The sequence below is a fragment of the Aspergillus homomorphus genome (genome assembly GCF_003184865.1).
Source record: "Aspergillus homomorphus CBS 101889 unplaced genomic scaffold BO97scaffold_37, whole genome shotgun sequence".
In the NCBI taxonomy this organism is placed as follows: Eukaryota; Fungi; Ascomycota; class Eurotiomycetes; order Eurotiales; family Aspergillaceae; genus Aspergillus; species Aspergillus homomorphus.
Genome location: NW_020291923.1, coordinates 82,280 through 110,271, shown reverse-complemented (window position 1 = coordinate 110,271; position 27,992 = coordinate 82,280). Strand labels below are relative to the sequence as shown.

At 52.1% G+C, this 27,992-nt stretch overlaps 10 protein-coding genes and 1 non-coding gene across 11 annotated transcripts; 6 read left to right on the top strand and 5 right to left on the bottom strand.

The window, feature by feature from the left end:
- Positions 1 to 3,425: 3,425 nt before the first annotated feature.
- Positions 3,426 to 3,496, top strand: BO97DRAFT_t221. The gene has a single exon. It is a non-coding gene; the product is annotated as a tRNA-His (tRNA).
- A 3,160-nt stretch (positions 3,497 to 6,656) lies between these two features.
- On the top strand, positions 6,657 to 10,073 carry BO97DRAFT_436797 (uncharacterized protein; the record flags this gene model as incomplete). Its single annotated transcript, XM_025697811.1, has 4 exons — positions 6,657 to 9,432; positions 9,493 to 9,639; positions 9,904 to 9,907; positions 10,049 to 10,073. 4 exons carry the CDS (start codon positions 6,657 to 6,659, stop codon positions 10,071 to 10,073), a joined length of 2,952 nt encoding a protein of 983 aa, XP_025548653.1.
- On the bottom strand, positions 10,045 to 12,076 carry BO97DRAFT_374566 (bifunctional chorismate synthase/riboflavin reductase [NAD(P)H] ARO2). Its single transcript, XM_025692942.1, has 3 exons — positions 11,815 to 12,076; positions 11,363 to 11,724; positions 10,045 to 11,306 (listed from the first exon to the last, which is right to left on the bottom strand). The coding sequence occupies exons 1-3, from the start codon at positions 11,847 to 11,849 to the stop codon at positions 10,468 to 10,470; spliced, it is 1,236 nt and encodes a 411-aa protein (XP_025548652.1). The 5' UTR covers positions 11,850 to 12,076; the 3' UTR covers positions 10,045 to 10,467.
- A 318-nt stretch (positions 12,077 to 12,394) lies between these two features.
- BO97DRAFT_445398 (putative lipoate--protein ligase) lies at positions 12,395 to 14,035 on the top strand. Its single transcript, XM_025698547.1, has 3 exons — positions 12,395 to 13,458; positions 13,519 to 13,629; positions 13,710 to 14,035. Exons 1-3 carry the CDS (start codon positions 12,442 to 12,444, stop codon positions 13,953 to 13,955), a joined length of 1,374 nt encoding a protein of 457 aa, XP_025548651.1. The 5' UTR covers positions 12,395 to 12,441; the 3' UTR covers positions 13,956 to 14,035.
- A 264-nt stretch (positions 14,036 to 14,299) lies between these two features.
- On the bottom strand, positions 14,300 to 17,217 carry BO97DRAFT_374562 (uncharacterized protein). Its single transcript, XM_025692941.1, has 3 exons — positions 17,030 to 17,217; positions 16,129 to 16,971; positions 14,300 to 16,070 (listed from the first exon to the last, which is right to left on the bottom strand). Exons 1-3 carry the CDS (start codon positions 17,153 to 17,155, stop codon positions 14,472 to 14,474), a joined length of 2,568 nt encoding a protein of 855 aa, XP_025548650.1. The 5' UTR covers positions 17,156 to 17,217; the 3' UTR covers positions 14,300 to 14,471.
- Positions 17,218 to 17,381: 164 nt separating this feature from the next.
- On the top strand, positions 17,382 to 18,539 carry BO97DRAFT_396142 (glycosyltransferase family protein). The gene is made up of 2 exons (XM_025694072.1): positions 17,382 to 17,668; positions 17,736 to 18,539. Exons 1-2 carry the CDS (start codon positions 17,588 to 17,590, stop codon positions 18,501 to 18,503), a joined length of 849 nt encoding a protein of 282 aa, XP_025548649.1. The 5' UTR covers positions 17,382 to 17,587; the 3' UTR covers positions 18,504 to 18,539.
- Positions 18,540 to 18,707: 168 nt separating this feature from the next.
- On the top strand, positions 18,708 to 20,056 carry BO97DRAFT_165233 (SDR family NAD(P)-dependent oxidoreductase). The gene is made up of 9 exons (XM_025690254.1): positions 18,708 to 18,913; positions 19,051 to 19,137; positions 19,198 to 19,260; positions 19,321 to 19,428; positions 19,480 to 19,531; positions 19,583 to 19,671; positions 19,726 to 19,788; positions 19,844 to 19,922; positions 19,968 to 20,056. Exons 1-9 carry the CDS (start codon positions 18,911 to 18,913, stop codon positions 19,988 to 19,990), a joined length of 567 nt encoding a protein of 188 aa, XP_025548648.1. The 5' UTR covers positions 18,708 to 18,910; the 3' UTR covers positions 19,991 to 20,056.
- On the bottom strand, positions 19,967 to 21,521 carry BO97DRAFT_479939 (methionyl-tRNA formyltransferase). Its single transcript, XM_025700719.1, has 4 exons — positions 21,231 to 21,521; positions 21,101 to 21,171; positions 20,924 to 21,051; positions 19,967 to 20,863 (listed from the first exon to the last, which is right to left on the bottom strand). Exons 1-4 carry the CDS (start codon positions 21,505 to 21,507, stop codon positions 20,122 to 20,124), a joined length of 1,218 nt encoding a protein of 405 aa, XP_025548647.1. The 5' UTR covers positions 21,508 to 21,521; the 3' UTR covers positions 19,967 to 20,121.
- A 168-nt stretch (positions 21,522 to 21,689) lies between these two features.
- Positions 21,690 to 24,569, top strand: BO97DRAFT_374549 (uncharacterized protein). The gene is made up of 5 exons (XM_025692940.1): positions 21,690 to 21,973; positions 22,033 to 22,126; positions 22,182 to 23,517; positions 23,582 to 23,613; positions 23,668 to 24,569. The coding sequence occupies exons 1-5, from the start codon at positions 21,729 to 21,731 to the stop codon at positions 24,445 to 24,447; spliced, it is 2,487 nt and encodes an 828-aa protein (XP_025548646.1). The 5' UTR covers positions 21,690 to 21,728; the 3' UTR covers positions 24,448 to 24,569.
- Positions 24,570 to 25,193: 624 nt separating this feature from the next.
- On the bottom strand, positions 25,194 to 25,579 carry BO97DRAFT_165036 (uncharacterized protein). The gene has a single exon (XM_025690251.1). It carries the CDS (start codon positions 25,494 to 25,496, stop codon positions 25,260 to 25,262), a length of 237 nt encoding a protein of 78 aa, XP_025548645.1. The 5' UTR covers positions 25,497 to 25,579; the 3' UTR covers positions 25,194 to 25,259.
- A 538-nt stretch (positions 25,580 to 26,117) lies between these two features.
- On the bottom strand, positions 26,118 to 27,063 carry rho1 (Rho family GTPase RHO1; the record flags this gene model as incomplete). The annotated part of the gene is made up of 5 exons (XM_025691991.1): positions 26,118 to 26,270; positions 26,330 to 26,464; positions 26,556 to 26,753; positions 26,894 to 26,921; positions 26,996 to 27,063. The coding sequence occupies 5 exons, from the start codon at positions 27,061 to 27,063 to the stop codon at positions 26,118 to 26,120; spliced, it is 582 nt and encodes a 193-aa protein (XP_025548644.1).
- Positions 27,064 to 27,992: the final 929 nt, after the last annotated feature.

The following is a 27,992-nucleotide window of genomic DNA, read 5'->3' as shown; positions in this document are numbered from 1 at the left end:
ATGCAGGTCAAGACAACTGGACAGGTGACGTTTTACCCTACTTCACTTGCTTTATAGACGTATGGAGTGGTTATTCTAATAGACATGTCAGCAAATAGGAGAGTTATTGAGGATGAACGGGGGATAACATTAAAGCAAGAAGAAAAAAAAAGACGAGAAAGAAAGAGAGATAGAACTAGGACAGCGAGCAGTTGGGCTGCAGGAGCAATCCAGAATTGCAACAGGGTAATCCGAGTCGCAGTCAACTCGGTGGCGGCGGTGTCTAATGTCTACAATCGTCTGCTCTTTCTCTCGCCTTGCCAAGCAATTCAACCGCGGGCCCGACCATTACGTAGGGGACTTTTCTCCGTCCCAAGAAGCGTCAACGAGTCAATGGCGCTCCCCCTCGTTCCTCCCATCCCTAGCACATCGCCCCAGTCCTTCTAATTTACAGCCTAGGGAATCGTGGCTTCGTTGTGCCTGGTCGATTCTTTCGCATTGTCTTTCTTGATAATTTTCTTTGGCGATTTTGATTAAAGACAAGCAGATAATGCCATTGCTGAAGGGAGCTAGCCTCCTTCAGCATGCCACGCACTACGTATGGTTCCTGAACCTGCTAGTTATCCCAAGTTTTCAATTGATTGATCGATCGGCCCTGACACATCTTATCATGGTAAAAAAAATTCTTTATTGGCGTCACTGACACCTGTCAATGTGGCCAGCCAACGAGCCTGTCAGATCTACCGACTCATTGTTCCATGGGTCATGTCATGATCGCCATTCATCCAACTATCTTCTCGCCGCCCCCATCCTTCTTTGCTACCCAGGAGTTGTATTAGTTTATCTAACGGCCACATCTTTCCCTGGACAAGCTCCCCATTGATGGCAATTCTGATCGGCCGTAACAGACTCGACCGCACCAGCCATTGGCCCAAATGGCATTTGGCTGCTCCCTGCTCCTCTGCTCACCGATAGGGCCTCAGTGCCCCTCCTGGTTGGGGAGGTCTGTGTTCTCCGCGAATCCCCCACGCCAGTACCTAGCTAGTACCAGGGTCAGACTGGTTAGAATTACGCTAATCACTAAGTACACACGAGCACTGTCCACGCTCGGGTGAAGAAAGAGAAGCATGCGGATAGCGGAATTGAGGTCGGAGCCCTCTTCCGCGTTCTATCCAATGTGAAACGACAGTCATTCCTATGTCCAATAATAAGTAGGTAGTTAATCTGGTGTCAAGTTGGAATATTCCCAACCATGGTGGCTCACAGGATAGGCGCTAGTCAGTGCTTCCTTGCAGTCAGCTTTGGTGGGAGGCTTGCCAGGTCTGGAAGGACACCCAGCCCCGGGTAAGCATCATGTTCCAACTTCAGACATTGGTGTTTCTTATTGTACCCCTGATGTAGGTAAAGAATGGTGGACAGGGAAGGATGAGTACCTACATCGACTGATCCTTCGATGCTTTGATTTGCTCATGCATAGCAGCCTGATTCGCTCCACGAGGTGTGGCTGCTTTAGCGGCAATCCCGCCCTCCGTCCGGTTGTCGATGGTTTGAAACAATACCTTGTTTCTTCTACAATTCTTTCTAGTCCCCCTTCCCTTCCGTCCTTGACTCGGGATAGTAGATTCGCGATAGTCTGTCGCGGCCTATTCGGTCGTCCCCTTGATCCGTAGGACAAATCCCCAACGAGGGGATTGGGAGGATTTGTACAGGGTACTGGGCTATAATATCTCTTTGCCCGGAATGATGAGTATGACTCTAGCAAGTGACAGAACCCTTAGTCCTGTCTCAGAGTTACCTGCCATCAAATCATCTGGTGCACCTCATTGGATCTCGGGAGGCACCGCAGGTGTGCTGCATGCATGCACCGTCCTCATTCCCATTCGGTCTCCCAACGTCATCGAGGCCCAACTTCTATATGTCGCATACTTGGACACCGACAGCTCCTTTGCATTGCACCTGGTGCCGTGGGGTGGGATATCGAGCCTCCATATGCTATTCCTACACAGCCAGGCTTTGCTTATCGCCTCTTACCTCCATGCGGGTACGGTGCATTCGCTGCCGTTTCCCTCCGGTGTTTGCGCATCCCCAGGGAGAACGGGATTGCTGTTCTTACCCCTGTTAGTCTTCTGTTAGTCTTGGTATTTCATTGTCCATACCCGTTGCCTCTCTTGTCATGGTAGCTAGTTATCTCACGGCGGTTCATCTGACCATTTTCCGTTGGACTGCGCACGGTCGTCCATTCTACTAAAATAGATTCGTCCCTACCTTGTTATTTGGTTTCTCTATTGATTGTGGTCACTGTGTCTTGCGATGCGGTGCGGGAAGGGAAGAATGTGGATTAGCTCACTCGTGGTTGGGGCCTAGGTCTGAACCCATCCCTTGTTGTGAGCTTGGTATAGATGTTGGCTATCTTTCTGGGCCATTCTTCCGTAGTTCCTTAGTTCGTGACGGTTGACCGAGTCAGGGGTATGTCCGAGTCGCTCTCGTTGTGCAGTATACGCTTACTGTTTCAGTAGTGCATGGGGCAGATTATCGCCTACATCCACACTGAGGAATTGTCCCCAGTATGTGTCGGGTCGGGGTCGCGGGGGGGTAATACTTGATGCACTTGGTATGTCTCGGTGTCTAGTGACTCACCCTAGTAGATATCTTGTAGGTCCTCCTGCATATGTGCATGGATCTCGTGGCTAGTGGGGGTCATCGATCGCCTCCATCAGTTGTATAAGATGCTCCGAGCTCTGCATCAGATGGCGGGCAGCCCATAGTGCCTTGCGCATGTCTCTTCTGTGTGTCCCTGACAGGCACGGGGGTAGCTTTATATGCGCTAGGCCGCGCCTTCATGTCCTGGTTCTTTTCACGGTCATCGAGTTGATGACTCCTGTGAGACCATGAGTCTGCTCAACCAGCGACGCATCAAGCCCTTGAAAGGCAAGGATTTTTGTGTATTCATTTGGGTTCGAAACGGTGACACTAAATGTTCGGTGCTGGTATGTACAATTCATTCCCGTCGTCACCTGGATTGCAATTGCTTGACATGGTGTGAATTGTACATTAGGAGTTGGCTCACCAGTCGGTTGTGCTACCAGTTGCATGGCGGCCGTTTTCGTCCTTGTTTTACCCTTGATGCGCCTTAGTTGGCATTCAAAGTGTGGAATTGGGGACGTTGACTCTATGGTTTTTTGAGCGAGACATATCTACCAATACAGACAAAAGGGTGCCTCGAGCATAATGAGGCCAATGTTCCGAGTAGATGACAATAAGGGTACTATCGGAAGCAGCTTTGTTATGAGACAGTCATTCACCGATCTCAGTATGGTTCTTATGCAGAACAGTCAACCAGGTATCATATTAAGTCGACTATTAATGATGAGGAAACATGCTCTGTACTGGGACGTATCATTAAGAGCGGGTTATAATAACAGGTTAAGCGGCTTTTAACAACAACAGGTGCTGTGGTCTAGTGGTATGACGTCACGTTGTGGCCGTGCCAGCCCCGGTTCGATTCCGGGCAGCGCCACTTCTTTTTCTCTGCTCAGATTTTTTTGGGCCCTTCATCATTCAATGACAGTTTCTCGAGGCAGACAGAGAACAACAACCCTAATCGAAGACTGATGCTATAGCACCCTTCAGACTGCATCACTCGCTCCTTCCCAACCGTCGGGCCTGTAACCCTGTCCGCCATTTATGATTCCAACTAGATGGCAATAGTTTGCTTCCACACCACAAGCATTCCACCGACACCACAAGATCAAATCCCACCAACGAAAGCTAACTCTTCCCCTTTACACCTGCGCCATTCCCATGGTTCCTAATCGGGAATCCTGCATAACCACTACTGCATCCGAGCAAAGCTCACTGGCTACCCAGGCTCGGACCAAGCTTTTTAGCACAGTCCTACACTCCTACGCTGTACCCCCCTCCTCTTTTGAATGTCAATGTTGAAAGCACCCATGTTCACTGGTTCATGACAACATCCTTCCGCACAGTCTCCGTACCGTACCAGACATCCCCCAAACCCTGCAAAGCTGCATCCATCTCACTATTGACTTCACCTGTCAGACTCAGACCAGCCACCATTCTCGGATGCCAAGATAACCACGGACCGTCTTCCCTGCAGATACCAACCCTCCCACTAAACCAACCCTTGCCTGACGCGGTCCGCGATAGGAGAAGGCAATGCAGGCAATATCAACACCGGCCGAGCTGACAGCCAGAGCGAGACAGTCCCCGTGCACAGTTTACTCGTCACATCATGTCAGATCATGCCTGCGCAACTTAGCAATAGTGTACTTACTTTACTGCACACGCTTGCCCCTGCATACTACCGAACTGGTCCTGCCGCAGCTCAGGGTGCTAAATCGCACCCAATCAGAGAAAGCACAGATACCTGTGACCTTCGGATCCTTCTCGTCACACACGGTTGGAAATGAGAAGGGACGTCGGTCCTGGTATCCCTAGGCAGATGCAACTCTATATCAGCCACCGTTAGTAGTTATTGGCGTCGAGGGCTGAGCCGTCAACGCCCCTGACCGAGCATAATACATTTTCCAGCCACACAGTACATCTCAGCTCTGCCTCTTGACTCGTCAGGGACAGCCAGAGTCGACAGCTCAAAAACCCATGGAGTCCAAGGCTGATGATCCTGCTGTACCGGATGTTGTCCTTCCTTGTCTTACATATCCTACTCACAGTGGCTAGAACCCAAGCGATGGTATCATGAGGCGAAAAAGCACAATTACCCTGGGAAGTTGCAGCCCAAAAGGAATGATTTTGAGGCATTTCCTTCGGTTGTCCCCCTCCATCGCGGCGTGTTGAGCGCATTAAACCTACAATCGGCTTCAGACTCGAAAACCACCAGTCCAATGCTGCGAACAAGCTCTGTCTATCTTACTGCAGGGATCATGTCCGTATCCGCCCAACATTGAATTGGTTCGAAGTGGTCGGTTATAGGCGCGTTGTCACTTGCATGTTTGACCCGGCCCTTTGCCACCGCACTCATTTTTGAGAAGTACTCGATGTGTCCCCGCTACCACCCCAGCGAAACACCCATAAGCCCCTGTCCATCGGGGAAACCAGGATATACTTTCACATCTGATAAGTAGACAGCCCGGGATCAGACAGACCAAAGCAGTTTTCGTGGTTAAGCATGCTTCGACAGCGCGGAAATGCCAAGGTGGATATGTGTCACCCGGCTGTCCATTATGCACCGGATGGCGAATCGTTCTCACACCTCTCTCTCACGGAACCCCCGATTTTTCATGATACGAAAGGAATATGGCTGATTTCTTGCCACAGCGCCAAGCCAGGTAGCGTTGGGACTGTACATCAGGCAGAAAGTCTCCCGATCTTGCGAAACCGACGCGCGGCCAATCACATTCCTTTTCTTCTCCCAAGCCAAAAAGAAACGCACTGGTTTAGAGTGGCAAGACTAAGATGATGAGTGAGCATATAGCGAATACCGGGTATGTGTAGTGACCTGGTAGGAAATTCCTTCCCAGGGGGGGGGGGGGGGGGGGGGTTTGCCTTGTTGTCCGTGAGCCCCCCGCTCGGCCTATGATGAGCATGAGAGAGCAGATGCAAGGCCCACGAGAATCTTCTCAGCCCTATCGGAGGTGTATCTGCCAAGTACTCCGGAAGTATTTTGAAGACCGAACGAGGTTGCTGCAGTTGGCAGGTCAACCTGCAGTTTGATTGGTCGACGCACCCACTATTTACATTAGATAAGCTTGATGGGAAGGACTTGGAAACAAGTACTGTATAAGCAGGCTGGTACTAGTAAGAGTAAACAAACATCAACAACAGCATCGGTATCAATTAACATTTGGGTGAGTATCACTCTAAGAGATGAGTTTCCTCTCCCTAATCAGTATAGAGTCTATCCGATGGGAGCCAAACGCCGGGTTGAGCGCTTCGAGCTGGTTGCCCCGTTTCAGCCGTTTCTCCACCGAGCCTGCATTCTTTCTCCCTCGCGTTGACTCGCATTGATAAAACTGTCAGATTCGGGACAGATAAGACGTGCCCAACTTAAAAAAAAAAAGGAAGAAGAAGCTAAAAGGTAATTTTCCCGCCTTGCCCCTCCCTCGGGTCAGTCTGGATCAACTCACCCACTCGCCTCACTTGACCCAGGAATTGGCCAGGATCTATGCTGGGAAATCTCATGCAGCCAGCTGCGAGGTTGCCAGTGCAACCGCCCGTGTTGACGGCGCAATCGTTCTCCCAGCCCCTCAATTCTTCCAGGCTTTCGCTTCATACTGGCTGGAATGGGTCCGATGAGGGACCTACGCATGACGATTGCATTAATCTCTTCATCCTGCCTGCCACAGACCCCTCCCTCATCCGGAGTCGGGCCCGATCGGCCGCGATTGCGATGTTGCCTGCTGCCCATGAGGTCTCATTCTTCTCCCTCAGGTCTAGCCACCAAACCATCTTCTGCATTCCTTCTCATCAGCACACTTCTCTTTCTCCTGTTCTGAAGTGTTCGCTCGGATCCCTGAAAGCTCGGTGATTTCAACCAGATCGGTCGGATTTGACGATCCTCGCCCATGTCGGCTGGTCTGGCCAACAGTCGTGCCTCTTCCAGATCGTGCTAGCGGGCTAACCGTTGCGCTAGATGCATTGCGACCTGTCTCAGATCAGCATTGCTTTCGACCTCACCTCAAGATCTCTCCCACAGACACATGGATGAATGTTGCCCACAAAGACACGGAATGCGCAGACCTGTCGGCGCCCATGTGGTGTTGACGCTTCTACTTGCCCTAGTTGTACTTTGCGCCGGTTCGGCTTCTGCGCTGATCCCATATACGCCGTCACAGCTTCTCTACAGCCTCGACCATAATGGTTCTTTTGCATACCTGTTGCACTCTACGGGGTCTAGTCAGAATGCCACCACGGAGCTCCTGTCACTGAACGTGTCGGGAGTCGTTAATACTGCGGATCCGCGTTACTCGACTCTGACCAGCCCATTACCTTTCCATGACCATGGGAATGCTTCGGCCTATATTCCCGTCCTTGACACATCTGGGGTTCTCAAGGTAGTCGCGGGCGATTGCCGGGCAACCTTGGACCAAGGCGCACTGTGGCAGTTTACACCGAAGACGAACGACTCCATCGGCAATGGCACGTGGGAGCAGCTGACAGTGGATATCTCCAGCATCCAGTCCAGCGCCGTTGATGATGGACCTAACTTCCTCTCGGCGGGTTTCGCATACGCGTCCACCAATACATCCGACAGTTCTGTGTACACATTTGGTGGCATGTGCCCGTTCACGAAGACCAAAAATCAGGCCTGGATGGCCGCTGCCAATTATTCTCAGACCATGCTTGTGCTCGATCCTCATATCTCCGGCGACTCCGTGTTCTACGACGCCTCCACGACAGGCAATCGAGCTCCTCCCATTGCGGAGGCCGGATTTACGATCACACCTTTGCAGGCGACCTCTGCGTACTTATCCAATGGCGAGTCGCGCAAGCAGCAAGACTTTCTCTTTATCGGAGGTCAAACCCGGGATGCCTTCATCAATATGTCGCAGCTTGCGGTGTTTTCTCTTCCGCAACATAGCTGGAGCTTTGTTAATGTGATGACTGCACCCACCACTTTTAAAACAGAACTCGCCGTCCGAGAATTCAATTTCGTCGAACCGAGATCTGGGCATACAGCAGTGTTGTCTCCGGACGGTAGCAAAGTCATAGTCTACGGAGGCTGGGTGGGGAACACGAGCGTGGCGGCGCAACCGCAGCTAGCGATCCTAGAGATTGGGGCAGATTATGAGGAATGGACCTGGAAGATCCCATCGACGAAGGGACCTGGAAACACAGCGGCGGCGGGGATATATGGACATGGTGCCACAATGCTCCCTGGCGGAGTGATGATGATCGCAGGGGGACATAGCATTCCGCAGCCTTCTTCCAAACGCTCCCTCACTGGTTCCACAGATACCTCGCAGATTTACCTGTACAATGTCACTGCGGGAGAATGGGCATCCTCCTACGAAAATCCTTACTCGCGAGTAGCCAGCACATCTGCATCTGGCTCCTCAGATTCACGCAAGAAGACTGGACTCGGCGTCGGTCTCGGCTTGGGAATTCCTGTGGTGATAGGCCTTGCGGTGTTCCTTTTCTTCTACAGCCGCAGGCGCTACAAGCGCCGTTCTCGGGATCAAGAACTGCGCAACCTGGCACTGGGAGCAGAAAGAGCTCACTTTTGGGGAGGTGAGGAGCCATTTATGGCGAGCAGCATGCGCAGGCCGTGTTCCGGAGAGATGGAAGAGAATACGGACTGGAAAAGTAAACGTGGATCTGGGCAATCGTCTATCTGGCACGACAAGGGAGGAGGAGAAACACTCGCAGAAAGCGCTGGTCTGCTCGGAGAATCATCAAGTCCCACTAAAACTAATCCGTCTGGTCTAAATGCGAGAATGTACCGGCCCCCAACCCAGTACAGCGAGTTTCGCAGAGGCGACGCCACATGCGAGATCCATCCAATTGATGAGCGCGAAGAAGACGAGGCAAAGAACGCCGGAACGATCATCACGCAGGAAACATATGACCATCCGAGAAGGCCAGCATTTCTGCCACCCCTGGGTGCCAACATCGGCTACTCTGCTGTCCCTCTCGTACCTCTCGAAATCATTGCCGGAGTCGGCCTCGAGCAAGAAGGGGGCACTGCCTCTTCCGAAAAAGACGAGCGGACTTCATCCAATCTGTCCGATTCATCCACCACGTCTGCAAGGTCCATCTTCCAAGCCCGCGCTCTCCATCTCCCATATATCTCCACCTCTAGCCAGCCGGTTAGCGGCCGCCAATTAATTCTGAAGCCCACCGGAGCAGAATCTACCCACAGCAGCAGCGGCGCCAGCAGTGACAACAGCAGCAGAGATGGCCCTCGCAGCCGGCCGAACAGTATGGCGCTTTCATTTGTCGAGCACAGCTACACCTCCGATTCCTACTCAACCGCACAGACTTCCATCTCCCAACGCCAATCCGAAGGCGAACATCTCCTCCCACATCAGCCACCCCAAGGACTTGAAGAGTCCGTCTCTCCCCTTACTCAAGCGCTCGAGCTTTTCCCGATGCCTGGCAGCAAACCCACCGCATTCCCCGCTGCAATCAAGCCTAGAACCTCTGAATGGATCGGCAGTAACGTCCGCCGCGTCCTCTCCCTCACCCGGCGCCGACCACCCACAGCAAATTACATTGAACCCGCCAATGCTTTCACCTCAATTGCCTCCGGAATTGACATTAATCTGGATAGACGAAGCACAGTCGTGGGCAACGGTAGCAGCCGCCCTTCCCACGCATCCTCCTTCGCCTCCGGATACAGGAATACACGGACCCCGCGTCGCTCTGTTAGCGCTTCTGCCGAGCTCTTCCGTCGCAAGCAAGGGGCCAGGGACTGGGGAGCCGGGAATAAGGGCTCGGTAACCCAACCCCCCTGGCGTGATGACTCCGGTATCGGTGACGAGCTTGTCGGATTATACTCCAATGGCCGTCGACTTGTTGTAGGTGATGGTGAAGAGGATGATGGCGACGAGGATTGGGATGTCGAGGGTGCAGCGGAGGGCCGACGAGTTCAGGTGACCTTCACGGTGCCGAAGGAGAAGTTGCGGGTCGTGAACGCTACGGCGGGGGAGTTGGATGGGCTCTCGGAGAGGTCCGTGAGCGGTGGGTTTCCTCGGAGAGCGAGTGGAATTTAGGTCCAGGCTGTGGATGTACAAGTCACAGAAGGGAAAGCTGGAGGATGTTCGAGTTGAATCAAGCGGGCTTATTTTCCCGCCTGTCCTCCCTCGCCTGGTCTCCCTCTTGTGCTGATCAGAAATTCCCCACCTGCGATGATCTGCTCTCCAGGGTCCCTCCGTCCTTCCATTTTCTGTTACTGGTTTCTATCTTGACTTGAGCTGGATATACGATGGCTATTTCTCTTTAAAGAGCGGTATGTATGTATGTACGCACGGACTATGTGGTGGATCACAGATACCAAGCTGGCACGGGGGTGGTTTCCGCGATTTGACGATTTTACTCTATTTCATGAGCCATGAGTGGAACGAAAATGTGAATACTCCAATTTTTCCAGAATTGAAGATGATGAACATCGTTGAAAATAGATATTTTACTGCACCGGGAGGGGTAGCAGTGCGCAATTGGGACAACAAATCCACCTCTAGAGGAAGAAATACACGTGGTGTCAGCGGTATAATTTGACAAGGTGAAGGCGATCTACCAGAGAGAAGAAACAAAAGGGAAGGGCAGATTTCATCAAAACTAACATGGCATGATATCGCTGCACTCTAACTTTCATGAATGGTGTCTCGAAATAAACAACAAGAGCATTATATAGGAAACAATGTAGTGTTGGAACCACATCAGATCAATGCAGAAAACAACTTTTTTCAAGCCCCTCCTTTTTGCTCGGTAAAATTTGGGGAGGGGAAAATGAAATAGTCGGATTAAATTCCTTAAAGATGCGGAGAGAGAAAGGGAAGCAAACGCTCCTTAGTTGGAACCGCTCAGGGTAGGGCGAGTGGGGATAGTGTTGGGCAGAGGGGGCAGAAGGCTCTTGGCGCCTTCGCGGGCATACTGAGCCATGAGGGCGTCCATGATGACCAGGGCGGACATGGCCTCGACGATGGGGACGGCGCGCGGGGTGACGCAGGGGTCGTGACGGCCCTTGGCCTCGAGGACACCCTCCTCGAAGGCGTAGGTGGCAGTGGTTTGGGCCTGGCCGATGGTGGCAGGGGGCTTGAAGGCAACGCGGAAGTAGATGTCGGCGCCGTTGGAGATGCCGCCCTGGATGCCGCCGGAGTTGTTGGTCTTGGTGGTGAGACGCTGCTTGGTCGAAGTGTTGGGGCCGAGCTGGGAGGCCACGTCGGAGACGACGAAGGGGTCGTTGTGGATCGAGCCGGGAACTTCACAGCCGCCGAACCCAGAGCCGATCTCGAAGCCCTTGGTGGCGGGAATGCTGAGCATGGCGTGGGCGATCTTAGCCTCGAGCTTGTCGAAGCAGGGCTCGCCCAGGCCGACGGGCACGTTGCGGATCACACAGGTGACGGTGCCGCCGATGCTGTCGTGGTTGTCGCGGAACTGCTCGATCACCTTGGTCATGCGGGCGGCAGCCTCGGCGTTCGGACACCGAGTAGGCACGAATGAGTCGACGGTCTTGCGGTCAATGGTCTTGATCAAGTTCAGAAACTCGGGTTGGGTGGAGGGGCTGGGGTGCTCGGGGGTTGGGGGGAACAGGTGTTCGTTGCCGACGGAGGAGACGAAGGCGACGATCTCGACGCCGTGCGATAGGCGAAGGTATTTCTCGGCAATGGCGCCAGCAGCGACACGGCCTAGGGGGTTGTTAGTAAATCTACCACCTCAATCTCGAAAGGGCTGCTGCACCCACCGATCGTCTCGCGAGCACTGCTGCGGCCACCACCACTGCTAGCCTTGACGCCGTACTTCTCAAGGTAGGTGAAGTCGGCATGGCTGGGACGGGGGTACAGGTCCATTGTGCTACCGCCGTAATCCTTGGGTCTTTGGTCCTCGTTGCGCACCATCATGCCGATGGGAGTGCCCAGGGTGACACCGAATTCTGTTCCCGACTGGATCTCAACACGGTCCTTCTCGTTCCGGGGAGTCGTCAAGGCACTCTGGCCGGGGCGTCTGCGAGTCATCTGAGGCTGGATGTCATCCTCAGTGAGCTCCATTCCTGGTGGGCAGCCATCGACAATGCAGCCGACAGAGCGGCAGTGTGATTCACCGTAACTGCGGGGTGGATGAGGCAGTTAGTTTGACCGTGACTTTCGGAACTCGTGTCTCATAACACACGAGGTAACTGGGCAGAGCAACACCTACGTGGTGACGCGGAAGTAATCACCCCAGGTCGACATGGTGGGCTGATGTGATGCGATGCGATGTCGGCGTTGAGATTTTTGCCAAGTGGGAGGATCAATCGGAGGTGAAACCGGGGGAAAAGGAGGAAATCACGGCGAGACGAATTGACAAACCTTCAGGGAGAAACAGAAGGGGACGAAGAACACGAGGGGACGAGAAGAGAATTGGAGTAGGGTGGAGAGTGGATAATAATGAAGGAGCAGGCGAAAGAAGAATGAATGACTGTGACTGACTGATTCATGGCCGATCGCGAGATCGTTCTTTGGAGGGGCAAAGCAATTCCGTACGGGCTTCCCGCCTTGGTTTTCTGCCGTCCTTTTGCTTGATCCGGTATAGCCCCCGGAGATCGGCTTCCACCTTACTCGATCCAGCCCGTGGAGGGTTTCGCTACTGTCAGTTCTTACTCGTCGAATCCGCAATACCAGGCCCAAACCAGCTATAACTGTATGTAACTCTTATAATACACTCTCACCGCCTTGTACGTACCCCATCGAATTTCTGCTTATCATCATCAATTATCATCATTGTCTTCCAAATCGATCAACAATTAAAGTCTAACATTGATTCCCAGCTCCTGGGCCTCTCTCAATGCGTCTCCTTTTGTGCACCTCTCCTTTCAGACTCTTTCCATCCGCTCACTTTCAATGGCAATTCAGATCATCAGCCGCCGCATTACGGCGGAATATTTCCTTCACAGGTGACCAGTTCGCGCAGCTCGCCAGCCGACCATCCTCTAAACACCAGATCTACCAATCGCTGTCCACAGACCCCTACGTTAACCTCTCTATTGAACACTTCCTTCTTCAACATGCACCCGCAGACTCCAGCATTCTGTTTCTATACATCAATCGCCCCTGCGTCGTAATCGGCCGCAATCAGAACCCATGGCTTGAAACCAATCTCCGCGTTCTGCACAACGACCGAACTGAACTTCCTCAAGACAATGCCAATCCCACAGCGCCCCTCTACGTCCGTCGCCGCTCCGGCGGAGGCGCTGTCTTTCACGATGAAGGCAATCTCAACTACAGCGTCATCTCCCCGCGCGCGACGTTCACCCGCAACAAGCACGCTGAGATGCTGGTACGGGCCCTCCACCACATCGGCGCAACCACCACCAGCGTCAACGACCGCCACGACATCGTGATGAAATTAGACAATGCCGGAGAAGGAACGGAAGAATCGGATTCGCAGCCGCGCAAGATCTCCGGCTCGGCTTTTAAGCTCACCAGGGAACGCGCGCTCCACCACGGGACCTGTCTCCTTGATTCACCCAACATCGACAGGCTGGGCTCGTTCCTGCGCTCGCCGGCGAGGGAGTACATGATGTCGAAAGGGGTGGATAGTGTGCGGTCTCCCGTGGCGAATGTGTCGTCTGCGTTCAGGAATGCGCCGGTCTCGTTCGAGATCCAGGATGTCATTGCGAGCGTCATGGGCGAGTTTGCGGGGCTGTACGGGACGTGCGCGGATGCTGTGCGGCGGGCGCAGAGGGCGCATGTTGTGGATGAGTCCGAGTTGTATGCTGGGGAGGATTGGGTTGTTGGGGCTGTGGGGGAAGAGCAAGGGTTTGGAGAGGCGGAGATCAGGAAGGGGATAGAAGAGATGAGGGTGAGTCCGCTCAATTATCTTAACACTGCACCCTTGGAATTACATACTGATGATGCACAGTCACTTGAGTGGAAATACAGCCAAACGCCCCGGTTCATCTTCTCGACAGACCCGATAGAAGGGGAGGATCCGCGGGAACGGCCCCCCCTACCGGCTTCTTTGCCGCCGTCTGTGAGTCCTTCTTTCAGCTCTGCCCCGATGATTAAGTGCCCCCGCTTAGAAATGAGCCTGGCTGACCATCAACTATCCAGACTCGCGCTTTCCTCCGTCTCAAACATGGCGCTATCGTCGAAAGCCACATCTCCACATCCTCGGACACCTCTATAGCCTCAGAGCAAGCAACCCGCGTACACGAGGCGCTGAAAAATCGCAAGCTTCACGAAATTCAACCGGATCAGTGGATGCAGATCCTCTCAACTCATCTAGGCACTGAGGAAGAGCTCAGTACTACCGAGGCGCTCTCGAGGTTCATCACGGAGAAACTCGGGTGGGCCTAGATGCCGATCTCTAGAGTTGTTTGAGTACCTGGTACAATGATGCATACTAGATTTCCTGTAAAATATAATGTATATTAGCGATCGCATTAGAGAGGCGTTGACCCTAAGATAAATGTCAAGGTACTTTCTGGATTGGGATTGGCGTTACGAACATATCGGAATGAGTTAAGATTGCTGTATAGATATCAGGCCACAATGTAGTGAGATTCCCTTTTCAGGTTCACCTCGACGAGTAATCGTACTTGTCCTATCATCTATCATAAGTCGTACATTTTGTCTGTTATGTACAATGCACGGAATTTCAACACCGGCACAGTCCAAAAGAAACTAGGATTGAACCCAAAGCAAGCAAGTTTGTCCCATCCGCCCTATGGAGTTCGCGGACTCATATTGGATAGTACAACATATCTTAAGCAAGCGAAAAAGGTAGCTAACCAAACTCCAAAAGTGCAAGCGCTCAAAGTAGAATGACGAGTCGAACGGAGTCAACCCAATGTCGATAGACGTAATTTGTAATTACCGTATTCCCCGCGCCGCCGCAAACCTATCTTTGAGTTTCGACTGACTGCGGGTGATGCGGCGAGCGGGCTCGTCCTCCAGACTCAGGCCCCCAATCCCTGGGCCTAGCTCAGATCGTCGAGGTGAGAACATGGTATCATTGCCATAGTGATCGCCCCGCCCGTAGCGGATATTTCGAATTGTGTTGTTTGTGGCCGACGTGGCGGTTGTCACGGTGGTTTCAGTGTCCGAGTCGCGGTCGAACGCGTCAGATACATCGGACTCGTTATCTTTCAAACTGTTAAGAGTGAAACTATGGTCCTTGGAAAATTCCCCGTCATATGGGGAGGGCGCGAATTTGTGCGGTGTTGCGGGCGACTGCGCTGAAAAGCTCGAGCTAGGGATAGTGGATGAGAAGGATAAGGCTGGCACAGATGGCTGCGAGCCAAACGACTGTACCTGGCTCTGGTGAGTGAGCACAGATGGAGACTGATGTTCAGATACGCGGCCATCTGGAGACGCGATGCGAGGTTGTTGTTGTGATTGGAATCCAGATTCATACGCCGCAGCGAGGCTGTACAGTGATAGCAGATTCCATGCCTCTTGGGCTGTCATGAAGACCAGAAAAAGCTTTCCGTTTCTGTCAAAATCTTGCCGCTCGTAGGCAACCCGCGGAAGTTTGCCTCCAAGATGAATAGCACCGCCCAGCTCCGCAAAGTAGAGGAGAATTTCCTTGCCATTCCACTGCATTATAGGATGCTTCATAGCCTCTAGGAGGGCGAATCCGGCAATAAGGCTGGCGCTGCCAAGCGATGCGATTTCAACGTAGTTGCCCGGAATCGAGAGTACGTCGTACTCGGATAAAGTCCAGATTGCAAGTGATATAAGAAGAAGACCCAATCGAAGGTACTGGTAAACAAAGTAGCCCCAAAGGTTCACCGGGTGGCGAGAGCGAGCATTAGGATTCTCATGGTGTGCTTGCCAGTCGTTTTCTTCTCCATCTTCAGGAGTTCTGATGGTGAAAGCCCGATTGAACAAGTTCTCGAGCCCAGTTGTTGCGGTATGATCGCTCGCAGGAAAAAACCGGGGCGGTGCAAACGCCGCTCCTGGATCGCCAGTGGTGCGTTGCCACGATTGCGATTGTGCAGGGGTACGCTGGAAAGGATTCCGCTCGACGACTTGTTCAATAGGTCTCGGGCGTCGAGGTTGGCGCAATTCCCAGGCGGGTGGCCTCGGCGCAGGGGGCAAGGAGCCATAGAACGGCAGGTCACCATCAAATACAGATTTTCGGTCTCTCTGGCGGACACTAATAGTGGGTGTGAGTTCGCGCTGAACAAACGAAGGAGTCCAATCCATGTCGTCGACTTCTGGAGGGGGAGTGAGAATGCTCGGTTCCTCGGGAGCTGCTTGTGGAGAAGCAAGCTTGTCCAACGGGAAACGAGAAGCTCGCTGCCGGAGTTCGTTATGAGAGGCTGCGAATGGTTGTCGAGCGTTACCAGTGTTAGGTACTGAAGTAGCTTGAGTCTTCCGGTTCGGAGTGGCTGAGGGGGTGTCATCGTTCCAGACGACCAGTGGACGGGTGTCGTAGCGTACAATGCGCCTAGAGATCGCAACAGACTGGACATAGAAGTCCTTCATTAGCGAGTTTAACACTGCGTCGTTCAGGGAAACGTACCAGGATGGTGAAGAAGAACATGAATAGATGTAAAGTTGGGGGGATGCTTGCTTCCAGTCCGCTCAAGGATGGCTCCCGAAGGACTGCCCAGAAGGCACACCGTACCACCATGACGATAAGCTGTACTTGATAGTACTCGCCGAGACCGACAAAGCGCCCACCCCTTCCTTCTACCTTCAGGCGCAGCTTCGGGTTCCACCATAGGGAGAGAATGCCGACAATGAGAGCAAATCCAGCATAAGGTGCTAGATCCATTGCGCAATAGCGCGGTATCCGACGAGTCTGGGCTATCTCACGAGCGCAGACCACTATCTGGGTCGAGAATGACAATTCGTCAGGGTCTTGCAGCGGTTCGGGTTCCTCAGCAGCCAATGCACTCCAGATATCCCAGCTGAGTTGACCAGCAACACTAGCCCAGTAACCCATGGCGCCGGCCCAGACAAGAAGGCTTCTCCAGTTCCATCGACGTGCATTTCTTGCCACCCTGCCGGCCTTGCTCCGATCCATCATCCGTCTCAAATGGTCTGCTTTAGCCTCGTAACTGGTTTGACGAATGCGCTGCTTCACTCGAGGCTCGCAAGCGGCGCAAACCTGCGGATAACGCTCCTCTAGGTTTTTGCGAAATTTTGGATACTCGCGTTCGTATGCGCTGAAGTTCGGGTCGTCGGAAGGTGGGAAGTAGGACGCCAAGTTATTGGTAAAGAGATGTTGGTTGCGGAGGCATTTGTCGCAAAACAAACTGGAGCCTGTAAAGTCGTTGGACTCGAAGCGCGGACTTGATGAATTGGGATCGTGGGCAGCGGAGTTTGTTTCAGTTGTGGGAGGATCGATAATGTCTCCATTCTGCCGTCGGTCAGCTATAATGAGCCCTGCTTCTACCAAAAAGGTAGAGGTGACCTACTTCGTCTAAATAATTGATGGCTTCGCAATGTTTGCAGCGCCATTTGCGGATGGGCTCTCGATCAGCCTGGGGTGAGCGACACCCACAGTAGAAACACTTCAGTCGCTTTGTAAAAAACGGAGCCATCTCCTGTCAAGCAGGGAAACATTGATGGCGGGGGAGAAGGGAAGAGGTGAAAGATAGATGGGGAAGAGTGATGATGACAATTTGAGGGTGGGACAAGGGAGAAGGAGTTAAGACAACAACAGCAAAATAATCGCCGAGGGCGGCACAGACCACGTGCTTGTTTAGTATCGAGGCCGCCGACAAACTGGCAACAACCATGACAACCGGAGTCCCAAACACCACCTCTCGCCATTGATTTCTGAAACCGGGAAAGGGCGCTGAAGGGAGATTTTGCTCAGCTTCTGAGTTGTGGGCAAGATCGTTCTGGAAGAGCTCATGGGGCTTATTGTACATCAACACACTTCGATTCGCATCCCCGCGCACCATCCCAGAGCAAACTAGAAAGCCAGCCAGCTTTCCTTGTCGCACCCCGATACCCGATCGCCAAGTCCCATGAATTCTTCCGTTCTAACCTGGACAAGCCTGCTCTGGGCTTTGGCCCTGGCAGGTGCAGTCTGTATCTCTGCAGCCCTAGTCAGTGCCATGCCGCACCTCGCTTGCCTTATTATAGCCAATGTCTAATACTCGATCTACTATACAGCTCCTTCTCTACGCGCTGCTCCAGTCTCACAAGAGTCAAGTTCCGAAGTGGCGTCCGAAGAATGGCCCTATCCATCTCTTGGTGGTTTTGGGCAGTGGCGGACACACGGCGGAGATGTTCTCGATGCTCCGGCGCATGAAACTCGATCCAACCAAGTACACCTATCGGACATACATCGTGAGCTCAGGGGACAAATTCAGCGCGAAAAAGGCAGTCGAGTTTGAAACCACATATCTAACACAGGACGCAGCTTCTGCGAATGCCAAGAAACCCGTCTCGACGAGCGGGTCATACTCTATTGTCACAGTTCCGCGCGCCCGTCGCGTGCACCAATCTTACTTCACTGCACCCTTTTCAACCCTCAATTCCTTCTGGTCCTGTCTCCTCGTGCTACGCGGTATACATCCAGATCAGGGCCCAGTTCACTCACGACCCATGCAGTCCCCTCATCCGGACATCATCCTCACTAATGGACCGGCTACAGCAGTCTGCGTCGTTCTGGCGGCTAGACTTCTTCGACTATGGCACGCCTTGAATGCTGTGTTTGGCTTCAAGTCTAAGTCTGACAGAAACGCCATCTCACCGGATGACTTCCGACTTCGCACAATTTTTGTAGAATCATGGGCTCGAGTTACCACTCTCAGTCTATCGGGTAAACTCCTGCTGCCTTTCGCGGATCGCTTCCTCGTTCAATGGCCAGATCTAGCGGGTAGGAAAGCGTGGACAGGCATGAGAGAGACCGAGTATGTCGGCACGCTGGTGGATTGAGAGGCAATTGACAAGGGTTTGCGAAGTATAGCTAGGTCTTCGATCTTTCATTTTATATCATGCCGTGTTCTCACTCCTCGATCGCATTTAACAATCTTTGTATCGGTCAATGGCAGGATTGGCAGTGGTCCGCAATACCGGTGATTGCCTGCGTGTAGTCATTAGCTGTTAAGCTTGTAGTGTCCCGAATGGACTGGCCGAGGAATTGGTTGCAAGTGCGGCCGAGCCGACACGGCCAGCATCGGGCAACGTAACATGCGCTATCGACTTAAAGATCGGCCAGCGGATCCTAGATAGCTGAAACCCTATTCCACTAGTATCGGTGGTTTCAAAGTACGTAGCACTGGCTGTGAGTGGTGCGGACCAAGGCTCTACGGCAAGAGGGAGTACTCTAATTTAAGCAACTAATGGTTAGTCGGTACTAGGTCCTAGGTACAGTACTACTGTTGGACAAACCCCGCTTCAACACGCCTCAATCAAGTCCGAGGTCACCTGCAAGTCCCCAGCTTGCGACTCTTTTGTCCCTCGCTGATTCGGAGGAGTTCAGGATGCCAGCCGCAAGGACGATTGTATTGATGCCGTCAAGAATACCATCGAGAAACTCGGTGGATTGGACATTGTGGTCTCCAACGCTGTGAGGGGCGCCCTACCTTTCCCGCCAGATGCGATTGACAATGGCTGACATCCGACGAAGGGCTGGACCAAGGTGACGGTGTTCAGTGATTTGGACGCTATGGATGATGACGACTGGGACAGGGTATGTGGATCTGGATCACATGGTGCCCAAACCAGTGTACATGCTAACAAAACAACCTAGTGCTGGACCACGAACGTCAAAAGCAACTTGTATTTGTTTAAGGCGGCACTCCCTACTTTCAATACCAACCCCGAGGGTGGTGCTTTTATCATGACATCGTCCACTGCGGTAGGTCGTTGATTAGACATTGCAAGGTCCGGCATTGATGCGCTTATGTAGGGTGCCGCAGTGACGGGAGGCAGTTTGCCATATGCTGTCACCAAGGCGGCCGGTAAGTTGTAGAATGTTTGAACTCCCTTCACATTGCTAAATCTGGCATCAGGCTTGCATCTTATGAAATGCCTTGCACAGACCCAAGGCAGCAAAGTCCGTGTCAATGCAGTATTGCCCGGTCTTCTCCTCACTGAATGGGTAAGTAGACCCAAGACTTGGAATGGCTAAGCAGAGAACTGAGGTATCCCGCAGGGCATGCGCTTTCCTCCCCAGGCAATCGAGATGTACAAAGACAGAGCTGTTTTGAAGAAGATAGTATAGTTTTCACAGTCCGAGACCTCGCTGCTGCTACTTATCAAGCCGCCGCTAGGTTGACCTGGACGACACTGCCAATGCATATGTCATGCTCGCACAGAATACGTCTATGACCGGACAAGCGATTCAAATTGGTGAGTGATCGAGCCGATGCCAAGCCCTCAGGACTAATTCTACAGATGCCGGTTTTGCCATTAGGTAGAAAGTTGGCCGTGGAAGATCATCTTCGGTTGTCAGTGCTCGGGCGCTGGAGTCGATTGAGATTGAGAGTGTTTGACAGATATAATCGGGTCAATAATGGTTTTAAAGCATCCGGATTCCATTGCCTTGTCTTCATAGGAGCGGTTTGTAGAAAGGTGTATAGCCCATGTCACCCGAATATAACGTCCGGTCACCGATCATCCGAGCCTTGCGAGCGGCTCGAAGAGCGTCTGCATTTAGTTCACCTTCAACTTTCATTTGGTGGATCCTGACCAACTTTTGGTCTCGAGTAAACACGTAAACGCCCTTTCCTTTATCCAGTTCAATGGGATGGGTGCCGTCTACGAACGGCAAGCCTGGTACAACCGAGAATTTACTACACCCTTTCAGTAACGGCACTTCTTCAACTTCGGTGAATATGACGCGCCTATGTTGAAAAACGGGTTCTTCACTAGATTTGCCATTGGCGACCACCGAAATGCCCCAGAGTGGGCCAAGCACTTGATGTCTTCTCTGAATCTCATGCAACGTCCACATCGTCCAGTTGATATGTCGGTCTTCTGGGACGATCTTTGCAGCATGAATTAATGGACCATCTCTCACTGAAGAGCGCCAGCCTGCATCCTTTAGAGGAGGAACGAACAGTCCTTGTTGGATGCCTTTAACGAGAATGTCCGCCCCCTTCGGTGCAACGAGATCAAGCAGCTCTTGAACTGAGCACGAAGCTGGGTTCGGTATGTCGAATCCAGGAGCTGGAGTCTGTGCTAGAATAGTACCGTGGTCAAAGTGCTTCAGGTCTAGCGTTTGCAGTGTGACGCCAGTTTTGGTTCTATCATGCAATAGTGTATGATGTAGCGGAGCGGGACCGCGGAAGCTAGATGTCCTAATTAGCAAGGCTGAAATCTCTGCCTACGAAGTCATGGTAGATGTGTACTCGGGGAGTAAAGAGGGGTGCACGTTAAGACCCCCGTATTTGGCGCCATTGATGATTCGCGCAGGTACGAATAAGCCAAACGAGACGGCGACGATAAGATTGATCGGTCCTTCGGGCAGGACGGGAGGCTAACAGCATTAGCAGAAATAATTGGTGGTGTCAACAGCCATCAATTACCGTCCAGTCGCGAAAGGTGTCGATCTCGTGGATAGGGAGCGATAAGGCTGTGGCGGCGGCTTTGATGGGGACTGACGCGCATATGTCAGTTATGAATCTCTTGGATGTATTTCTCGCGTGTGATTAGGACCTTCCCGTATAGTCTTCAACCCTCGCCCGACCCTTTTACCGGGTCTACAGACGACATCAATGGAGGCGATCCGATCTGGTCTAGAGACATGTTCCGCATTGAGCGCCTTCAAGGACGCAATACTGAACTCATCGGACCCGCAGAAGAGTATGCGGAGAGGGTCGTGGGCCTTAGTAGTAGTAGTTGCCAGACATCGACGTGCAAGCAATAAAGACAAGCGGACTGGTCGAAAGCCACAGAGGGTTCCTGGCCCCCGAGAGAGCAGTATGGCATGCATTCCGAGCTCCCGACTGCAATGGTACTTGAACAATCCATCATGGATTATTTACACGCTATCGTTGCTGTAGCTCCGGGAAGATCGCCGAATGCCGCCACGTGATGTCACCGCCTTCCACCTCCCCCAGGTTCAACCGGCGACTATCATTAATGATTCTCTGTTGCAGATACGGCGCTGCTGCTTGGTAGGCTGTGAGCTGGAGCTCACAGGTCGATAGCGCAATGTCTGACAATGTCTCCGCTTCGGTGACTCCTGCGCAGCTTTCCTTCCTCACCATCTACAATCCCCGCCTCGGACCGACCGATGAAACAATCCAGAATCAGATCGTCTTTTACACATCCAGGGCGGAACACTCACGGCAGCGTGACGGCCAACTCTCGGAAACTGGCGCCAAGGAATCCAGTGACGAGTGGAATGATAGACTGCGCCAAATAGGATTGGCCCAGGGGATAGTTGGCTTCGCCAGGTGGGGGGAAATCGCTATCGAGGACCACTGAGAGAACCAGGGCTGATTTGGGACACCAGGAACTTCTCGGAAGGCAGGGCCGTGGATTATGTGGACACAGAGAAGTCGCAGATTATCTTGCATGAGCTGGAGCAAGATTGGTGGATTCTAGCCGTGGGTGACCCATGTCCCCATATCCAATCGATAGCTGCTGAGATCGATTCTATAGTCCGTTGACCTGACTCGACTGCCAGTCGATTGGGCTACCTCATCTCAGCGGGCTGCTTCAGCTACCTCTAGCTTCGCATACTCTTCAAGGGAGATGTGCCCCCCACAGCTTTTGATACAACAAATGCGCCGAGCACATGCCATCTTCCTTTTACATCACCAATTTACACTCGACGCCCTTTACGATCATGTTGGCAGGTCCACATTTTGTAATATTCTCGACAGCTTCTGGTGGCGGTTTGCTTGGAGCTGGGAAATGCTCCTCACTGGGAATCCGCTTGTCGATATGTATGATGGCATCAAGCTCTCTGCTGGAGGCGAGCTAGGAGTCGGCGTTGGCGAGGAGGAATGGGGTAGCGGGGAAAGAGAGGTTTTGGAGGACTTCGTCGCTAGGACGGATGGACTTTTGGATCTGGTTGTCTCGCGGTTTGGAGACTCATGTCCCTCGTCTAGGGGGTCTACCCTGGAGGACAGAGAGGGGGAGTCCCAGAGCAAGAATTATGATGCAAACTTGTGGCTCGGTGCGGGCGTTGCCTCCAAGCCTTCGGATGGAGTCATTTTCACTGGAGTCGGTGCTCTTTCAAGGCACTCTGTTGTGAGAGTCTCTCAGTGGATGGAATGGATTTACAGATACGGCGTTGACGCCTATGGAGTGGGCGATGACCCGACTGCTCCTCGCCGGCGGAAAAGACGAAAGAAGCATCGGCCCAGACTTCCGGATGGGAGAGGATCGAGCAGTAAAGAGGTATTTGTTGCCCATTCTCAAGAAACTGCGACTCCAGATCGCCCGTTTTCACCTGGAATACCTCGTCCGCTAGTAATAGGGACGCCAGAGTCTTCACAACTGCCGACGGAGTTCAATATGAAAACAAACTCCATCACCAGCAGTGAGAGCTCGTCAGCACGGAGCGAGCGGGGAAGCGACTGGATGATGCCCGGGACGGAAACGTTCATGAAGTATCTCACACTCGGATATGGTTCGTCTTGGGGGCCATCGTCTAAGACTACCACTCCGCATCCTCGTGTTGGAGTTTTAAGACAAGAGGTTGGGTCATCAGCCTCAAAGCCAACGAAATCCCCTACAGATGCCGAGGAATCATCGAAGGGAGATCATGTCGACGTTGACGATAAGGACAAAATTCAGAATCGTGCCAGTTTTCTGATTGGCTTCCACCGTGAAACAAGCACTAGCACCTCGGACAGTCAAACCCATGATTATATCGAAGCTGAAAATCCTTCCACTGCTGAATCAAGTCACAAAATCGACCAAAGGACATTGCATGTTCAATTGACAGTCCCGTTCGAAGAGGCAATTCCTTTGGACGAAACACCTACGGGTAAAATACTCCATCCCCGGGCAGGAGCTTTGATCCACCCAATGGCTAATTTCTTGTGCTCTAGGCTCAGTCAAGTTACGAACAGTTGTCTATGTAGTACGTTCTGCTATACCTACGTATCCTTTCAATGGAACTCTGACCAGATTGCAGCACCAACCATTCATATGCACATTCCTCTTCGATCCCTCAACACCCTCCTTAGCCCAGCTATCTTTTTACCGCGAGCTTCACAGCCAATTGAGCATACTCCAAAAATCGCTTTGCAATTCCACATCACCAGCTACCGCTTCGAAGCGAATCGCTATGTCAGACAGTGCCTTCGATGCCAACACACCCCAGAGTCAACAGGTGTACAATTTCGTATACGACTCTACTAATTTAACAATTCGCTCTTCCATTCCCAACATACCCGAGCTGGGAGTTCCCAGCAGCATTGAGGCACAAGATGGCGCTATTTCACAGCCCTGGTCACGGGTTGAAAGCCTTAACATCCATCACCGGCTCCTGAGCACTTACAGCGAAACCCGGTCTCGACCCTTGGAGGTCGAAAGAACCTGCAAAACCAGTCGCGGCTGGTGGATCGTTTGGATGCGGATGTCCGACGATCCCACTTCGCAACCAGAAAAGGAAGGAACCCCGACCACCGAAACGAGCACGGGCACTCCAGCTGAGGCCAACATCAGTACTGGTGCTGGTGATGCTGGGGGCGCGCAGCAAGAGGCATTTCTCATCAGACGGTCAAGCGATCACGTCCCTCCATCAGGGCATGTCCGTAGCGGTAGCGGCTCCCGATTCTTTCGAGATCTCGGCGGTGCCTCATCACCGGGCTTACAGGCGGCAAGGACCGATACAGGGCCTGCGAAGCTTGTCGAAGGATTGGGCCTCGATGCCAGACGGTATATCGGCAATTTATTGAGTCTGAATAGATAGATTTGGCAAAAGGGCCCCCTGTTTTGTCCTTACGTAGATTCGAATCCCAGCTGTATCTACCATCTCTTCCCACAAGAACCGGCGAAGAATGACCATATTCAGTGTCGAGCATCTACATGAGCTAATGGAGCTTGGTGTGTCTTCCAACTATACTGCGGCCCTCGGCGATTTCTAAGTCCCAGGAGAACCACACAACATGTGGATGACATAACTCACAGGAACCTAGCAGTCAGTTCTTATACAAGAACATTGATTTGTCCCCTAAGCTATGCTCAGTGACAGCTACAAACCTGAACGACACGCCTCCGTGGACAAAAACGAATACGATATACCTTGTCGGGAGCGAGAGGACCTGGTGCTAACGCTATGACCAGCATGCCCTCTTCGTCAATTCATTCCCCCTTGTTCAGGGGAGAGATACAAAGCCGCAGAAACTGTTCGTATGTCCCAGCTCTGAGGGAGAGGCGGGGACGAAGAACTAATGTTCTTCAGTGCTGACGCAAATGTTCAATACTCGGACCACTCTTCTCTTCAAACGTACATACATACATTAGTGTTGATAATCTGGCTTGCACCATGCAATCTTGTATCGCCAGTACATACATACCTAAAATAGCTTGCCTGTATGCCGGATTTCCTTCTACAGTAGGTGTTGTTTACAGCCCTGAGCGAGTCGTATGGTACGTGCCTTTGGACCAGACTAGTGTTACTATCAATAGCATCGCTACATGTGCTTGATATTCAAGCCACGGAAGTGCAATGTGGAGTTGGTTCTTTCTACCTATGAATTTCTTGCTTCGCACAGTCAACAACTATTGTCGATGCCTATCAGACATGGAAAGAAAACAAGGGGGCATGCAACGCAGAGCGCGGAAAATTGAAATGATTAGTAGACAATGACACAAGTATGAGTTCTGTTTCAAGATTCTCTTTCTGCATGGCTCAACATCCATCGCGAAGGACACATGTATAGTTATTAGAATCGCGGCGACTGAGAGAACAGCAGAGAACAGGGGGAGATGTTCAAATCCAGTGACAATACCATGCATTCACTTTAACCGAAAATAAACAAAGATAACAGATTAGAACACAGCAGAGGGGGAAATCTGGTGATAAAGAAATTGTGCTGAGGGAACCCGACGGGCGAGACAAGTGGGAGGAACCATCCGACCGATGGCGGAAATATGTCGACTTTCTGAATCAACAGACCTCCTCCTAATGGCGATCGTACTCATGCGTAAAGAGAGGGCTGCCCGTCAACCTGCGCCACCTCCAACCTCCATAGCCCGTTGAAGCAAGGACCTCTTTTGCTTGGGGAGCAACCCGGCGCCCAATTTGCCATAGTGGATGATCGCGAACCGCCCTGGAGGCGCCTATGGAGAGCTGGTGAAAAAAGATAAAGAAACCCACAAGGTTGTGAAGACAAGACAACGCCTCCCTAGAAAATGAAGTCTGCAAAACAAGAAAGTCGACCAACTGCATAGCCAGATAATCCCATAAAGCTCATGTGCCCGTGATTGAACATTATCCACACTCGCATCCAGGCACAGATTGGAACACGCCAACGGAAGACCCCTTCGAGTTAAATAATAGAAACCAAATATTCGAGACGCTTATCCGTTCATATAATCTCCGCACGAAACAGACCTTTTGCGAAGGAAACAACTAGTTTACAGGATGGTGCACTTCTTCTTGCTCTTGTGGGTCTTGGTCAGGAGCGCAGCCCGGGTGGCCGCCTCGAAGACCTCACGAACACCCTCGTTGGTACGGGCAGAGCACTCGAGATACTTGTAGGCACCGATCTTCTTGCGAACTTCCTCACCCTGGTCAAAAGTCAGCGATCACCCAAAACTCAACTTGTTACCGCGCCAGATGGACTTACCTGCTCAGGGGTAACCGGCTTCTGGGAGGTCTTGTGAAGTTCTTCGATGGTCTTAGGGTCGTGGCGGAGATCCATCTTGCAGCCAACCAGGATGATGGGAAGACCCTGGCAGAAGTGCAGAACCTCGGAGATCCACTGTAAAATTCATTAGCATGTTGAGCCCAAAGGACCTCGATGAGATGCGCAGGCTTCATCCCCAAGGTCTGGAATGGGGGAAATGGCTCACTTTCTCCTGAACGTTGTCCAAGGAGTCAGGGGAGTCGACAGCAAAGCAGATCAGGATAACGTGAGAGTCGGGGTATGAGAGAGGACGGAGACGATCGTAATCTTCCTGACCAGCAGTATCCCAAAGAGCGAGCTCAACATGCTTGCCATCGACCTCAACATCGGCGACATAGTTCTCGAAGACAGTAGGGACATAGACCTAAGACGTTGTGTTCAGTTAGTCGGCTAGGAACGAAAGGCTAGATTCACCGCTCCATGAGTTGTTTCGCATCGAGCATGAAGGGGACAAGGGACAGCGGCGTCGGGAAACCCAGGGGAGGATAGGAGGCGGAGGCTCACCTCAGGGAAAGTGCCCTTGGAAAAGACACTAAGGAGAAGATATGTAGTCAGTACGTGCCATTTGGCCCCTAGGATGGAGGCGATCAAGGATGGAAAACTTACATCAACAAACAGGTCTTACCACAGGCACCATCACCAACGATGACAAGCTTGCGGCGAATCTCAGCCATCTTTAGTAAGGGAAGAAGGTCAGTAAGTGGGAAAGCAGAAAATAGGTTGGTATAGCGATATGCGACAAGAGAAAAAGTGTGTTTGGTGGAGAATAGGGAATGGAAAAAGGGAGGTGAGTAGTTGATGGGGAATTTGGATTTTGGGAGGGGGGGGGGGGGGAAAGAGAGAGAGGAAGAGAGAGGTGGAGGTTGAAGGTCGAGAGTGAGAGAGAGAGAGAGAGAGAGAGAAAGGGACAAGTCAGGCGCCCGAGGAAAAGGGTTATCACGTACGGTGCACGGGAGTAGGCGCAACGGGCGCGGATTAAAATATGGGAGGGAGAGTAGGGGGTGGGGGTGGAAGAGGGAGGAATAAAAGAGTCTAGAATCGGAAGAATAAACCCAAAAGATGAGTTTGGAGAGAGAGATTATGAGAGAGAGAGTCCAGTTGTAGAATAATCCCTGGATGAAAGGGAGGGAGATAAAGTTGGAGGGATGACGAAGAAGAAAAGAGAGGAAAGAGAGAGGAAAGAGAGGAGGAAGAGGGAAGAGAAAGAAGAATGGATGGGGGATTGATAGAGCCTGGAGAGAGGATGGATGGTGGTACCTGGTAGGTAGTAAAGGGTACTACTAGGTAGGCAGTTAGTTAGTAGTGGTAGTGGTACTTAGTGGTAGTGAGTGGTGATTGTAAGTACTTGCCAGGTTATAGTTAGTAACTAAACTAATGCTCCTGCTCCTGCTGCTAACTACTACACCTAACTACAGTAGCCCGTTGCTCTCTCTCTGCTGCCTGTTCTGTCTCGGCTCTTGCTTGCTTGCAACTGGTTTACTACTTATCACAGAACTAGTAATGGTGATTGATTATTGGGGTTGGCCTGAGGACTGACTGACTCTTTCCAGGTCATTTGCTGAGGCTCTCTCTCAGTAATCTGAAACAATCTTCCACACCTCCG

Bases quoted from the DNA above. Each gene is read 5' to 3' on its own strand.
- BO97DRAFT_374562 (XM_025692941.1), bottom strand. From the start codon at position 17,155: ATGGCTCCGTTTTTTACAAAGCGACTGAAGTGTTTCTACTGTGGGTGT. The intron at 16,972-17,029 runs GTAGGTCACCTC...GACCGACGGCAG, and splicing joins CCATCAATTATTTAGACGAA to AATGGAGACATTATCGATCC. The intron at 16,071-16,128 runs GTACGTTTCCCT...TTCTATGTCCAG, and splicing joins TGTTCTTCTTCACCATCCTG to TCTGTTGCGATCTCTAGGCG.
- BO97DRAFT_374566 (XM_025692942.1), bottom strand. From the start codon at position 11,849: ATGTCGACCTGGGGTGATTACTTCCGCGTCACCAC. The intron at 11,725-11,814 runs GTAGGTGTTGCT...TCCACCCCGCAG, and splicing joins GATTACTTCCGCGTCACCAC to TTACGGTGAATCACACTGCC. The intron at 11,307-11,362 runs GTGGGTGCAGCA...ACAACCCCCTAG, and splicing joins CAGTGCTCGCGAGACGATCG to GCCGTGTCGCTGCTGGCGCC.
- BO97DRAFT_165233 (XM_025690254.1), top strand. The intron at 19,261-19,320 runs GTATGTGGATCT...AAAACAACCTAG, and splicing joins ATGATGACGACTGGGACAGG to TGCTGGACCACGAACGTCAA. The intron at 19,672-19,725 runs GTAAGTAGACCC...GGTATCCCGCAG, and splicing joins GTCTTCTCCTCACTGAATGG to GGCATGCGCTTTCCTCCCCA.
- BO97DRAFT_165036 (XM_025690251.1), bottom strand. From the start codon at position 25,496: ATGCATGGTATTGTCACTGGATTTGAACATCTCCCCCTGTTCTCTGCT.
- BO97DRAFT_445398 (XM_025698547.1), top strand. From the start codon at position 12,442: ATGCGTCTCCTTTTGTGCACCTCTCCTTTCAGACTCTTTCCATCCGCT. The intron at 13,459-13,518 runs GTGAGTCCGCTC...GATGATGCACAG, and splicing joins AGGGGATAGAAGAGATGAGG to TCACTTGAGTGGAAATACAG. The intron at 13,630-13,709 runs GTGAGTCCTTCT...TCAACTATCCAG, and splicing joins CGGCTTCTTTGCCGCCGTCT to ACTCGCGCTTTCCTCCGTCT.
- BO97DRAFT_396142 (XM_025694072.1), top strand. From the start codon at position 17,588: ATGAATTCTTCCGTTCTAACCTGGACAAGCCTGCTCTGGGCTTTGGCC. The intron at 17,669-17,735 runs GTCAGTGCCATG...TCTACTATACAG, and splicing joins TCTGTATCTCTGCAGCCCTA to CTCCTTCTCTACGCGCTGCT.
- BO97DRAFT_374549 (XM_025692940.1), top strand. From the start codon at position 21,729: ATGTCTGACAATGTCTCCGCTTCGGTGACTCCTGCGCAGCTTTCCTTC. The intron at 23,518-23,581 runs GTAAAATACTCC...CTTGTGCTCTAG, and splicing joins TTTGGACGAAACACCTACGG to GCTCAGTCAAGTTACGAACA. The intron at 23,614-23,667 runs GTACGTTCTGCT...ACCAGATTGCAG, and splicing joins TACGAACAGTTGTCTATGTA to CACCAACCATTCATATGCAC.
- BO97DRAFT_479939 (XM_025700719.1), bottom strand. From the start codon at position 21,507: ATGCATGCCATACTGCTCTCTCGGGGGCCAGGAACCCTCTGTGGCTTT. The intron at 21,052-21,100 runs GTAATTGATGGC...TAATGCTGTTAG, and splicing joins ACACCTTTCGCGACTGGACG to CCTCCCGTCCTGCCCGAAGG. The intron at 20,864-20,923 runs GTACACATCTAC...TAGGACATCTAG, and splicing joins CACCCCTCTTTACTCCCCGA to CTTCCGCGGTCCCGCTCCGC.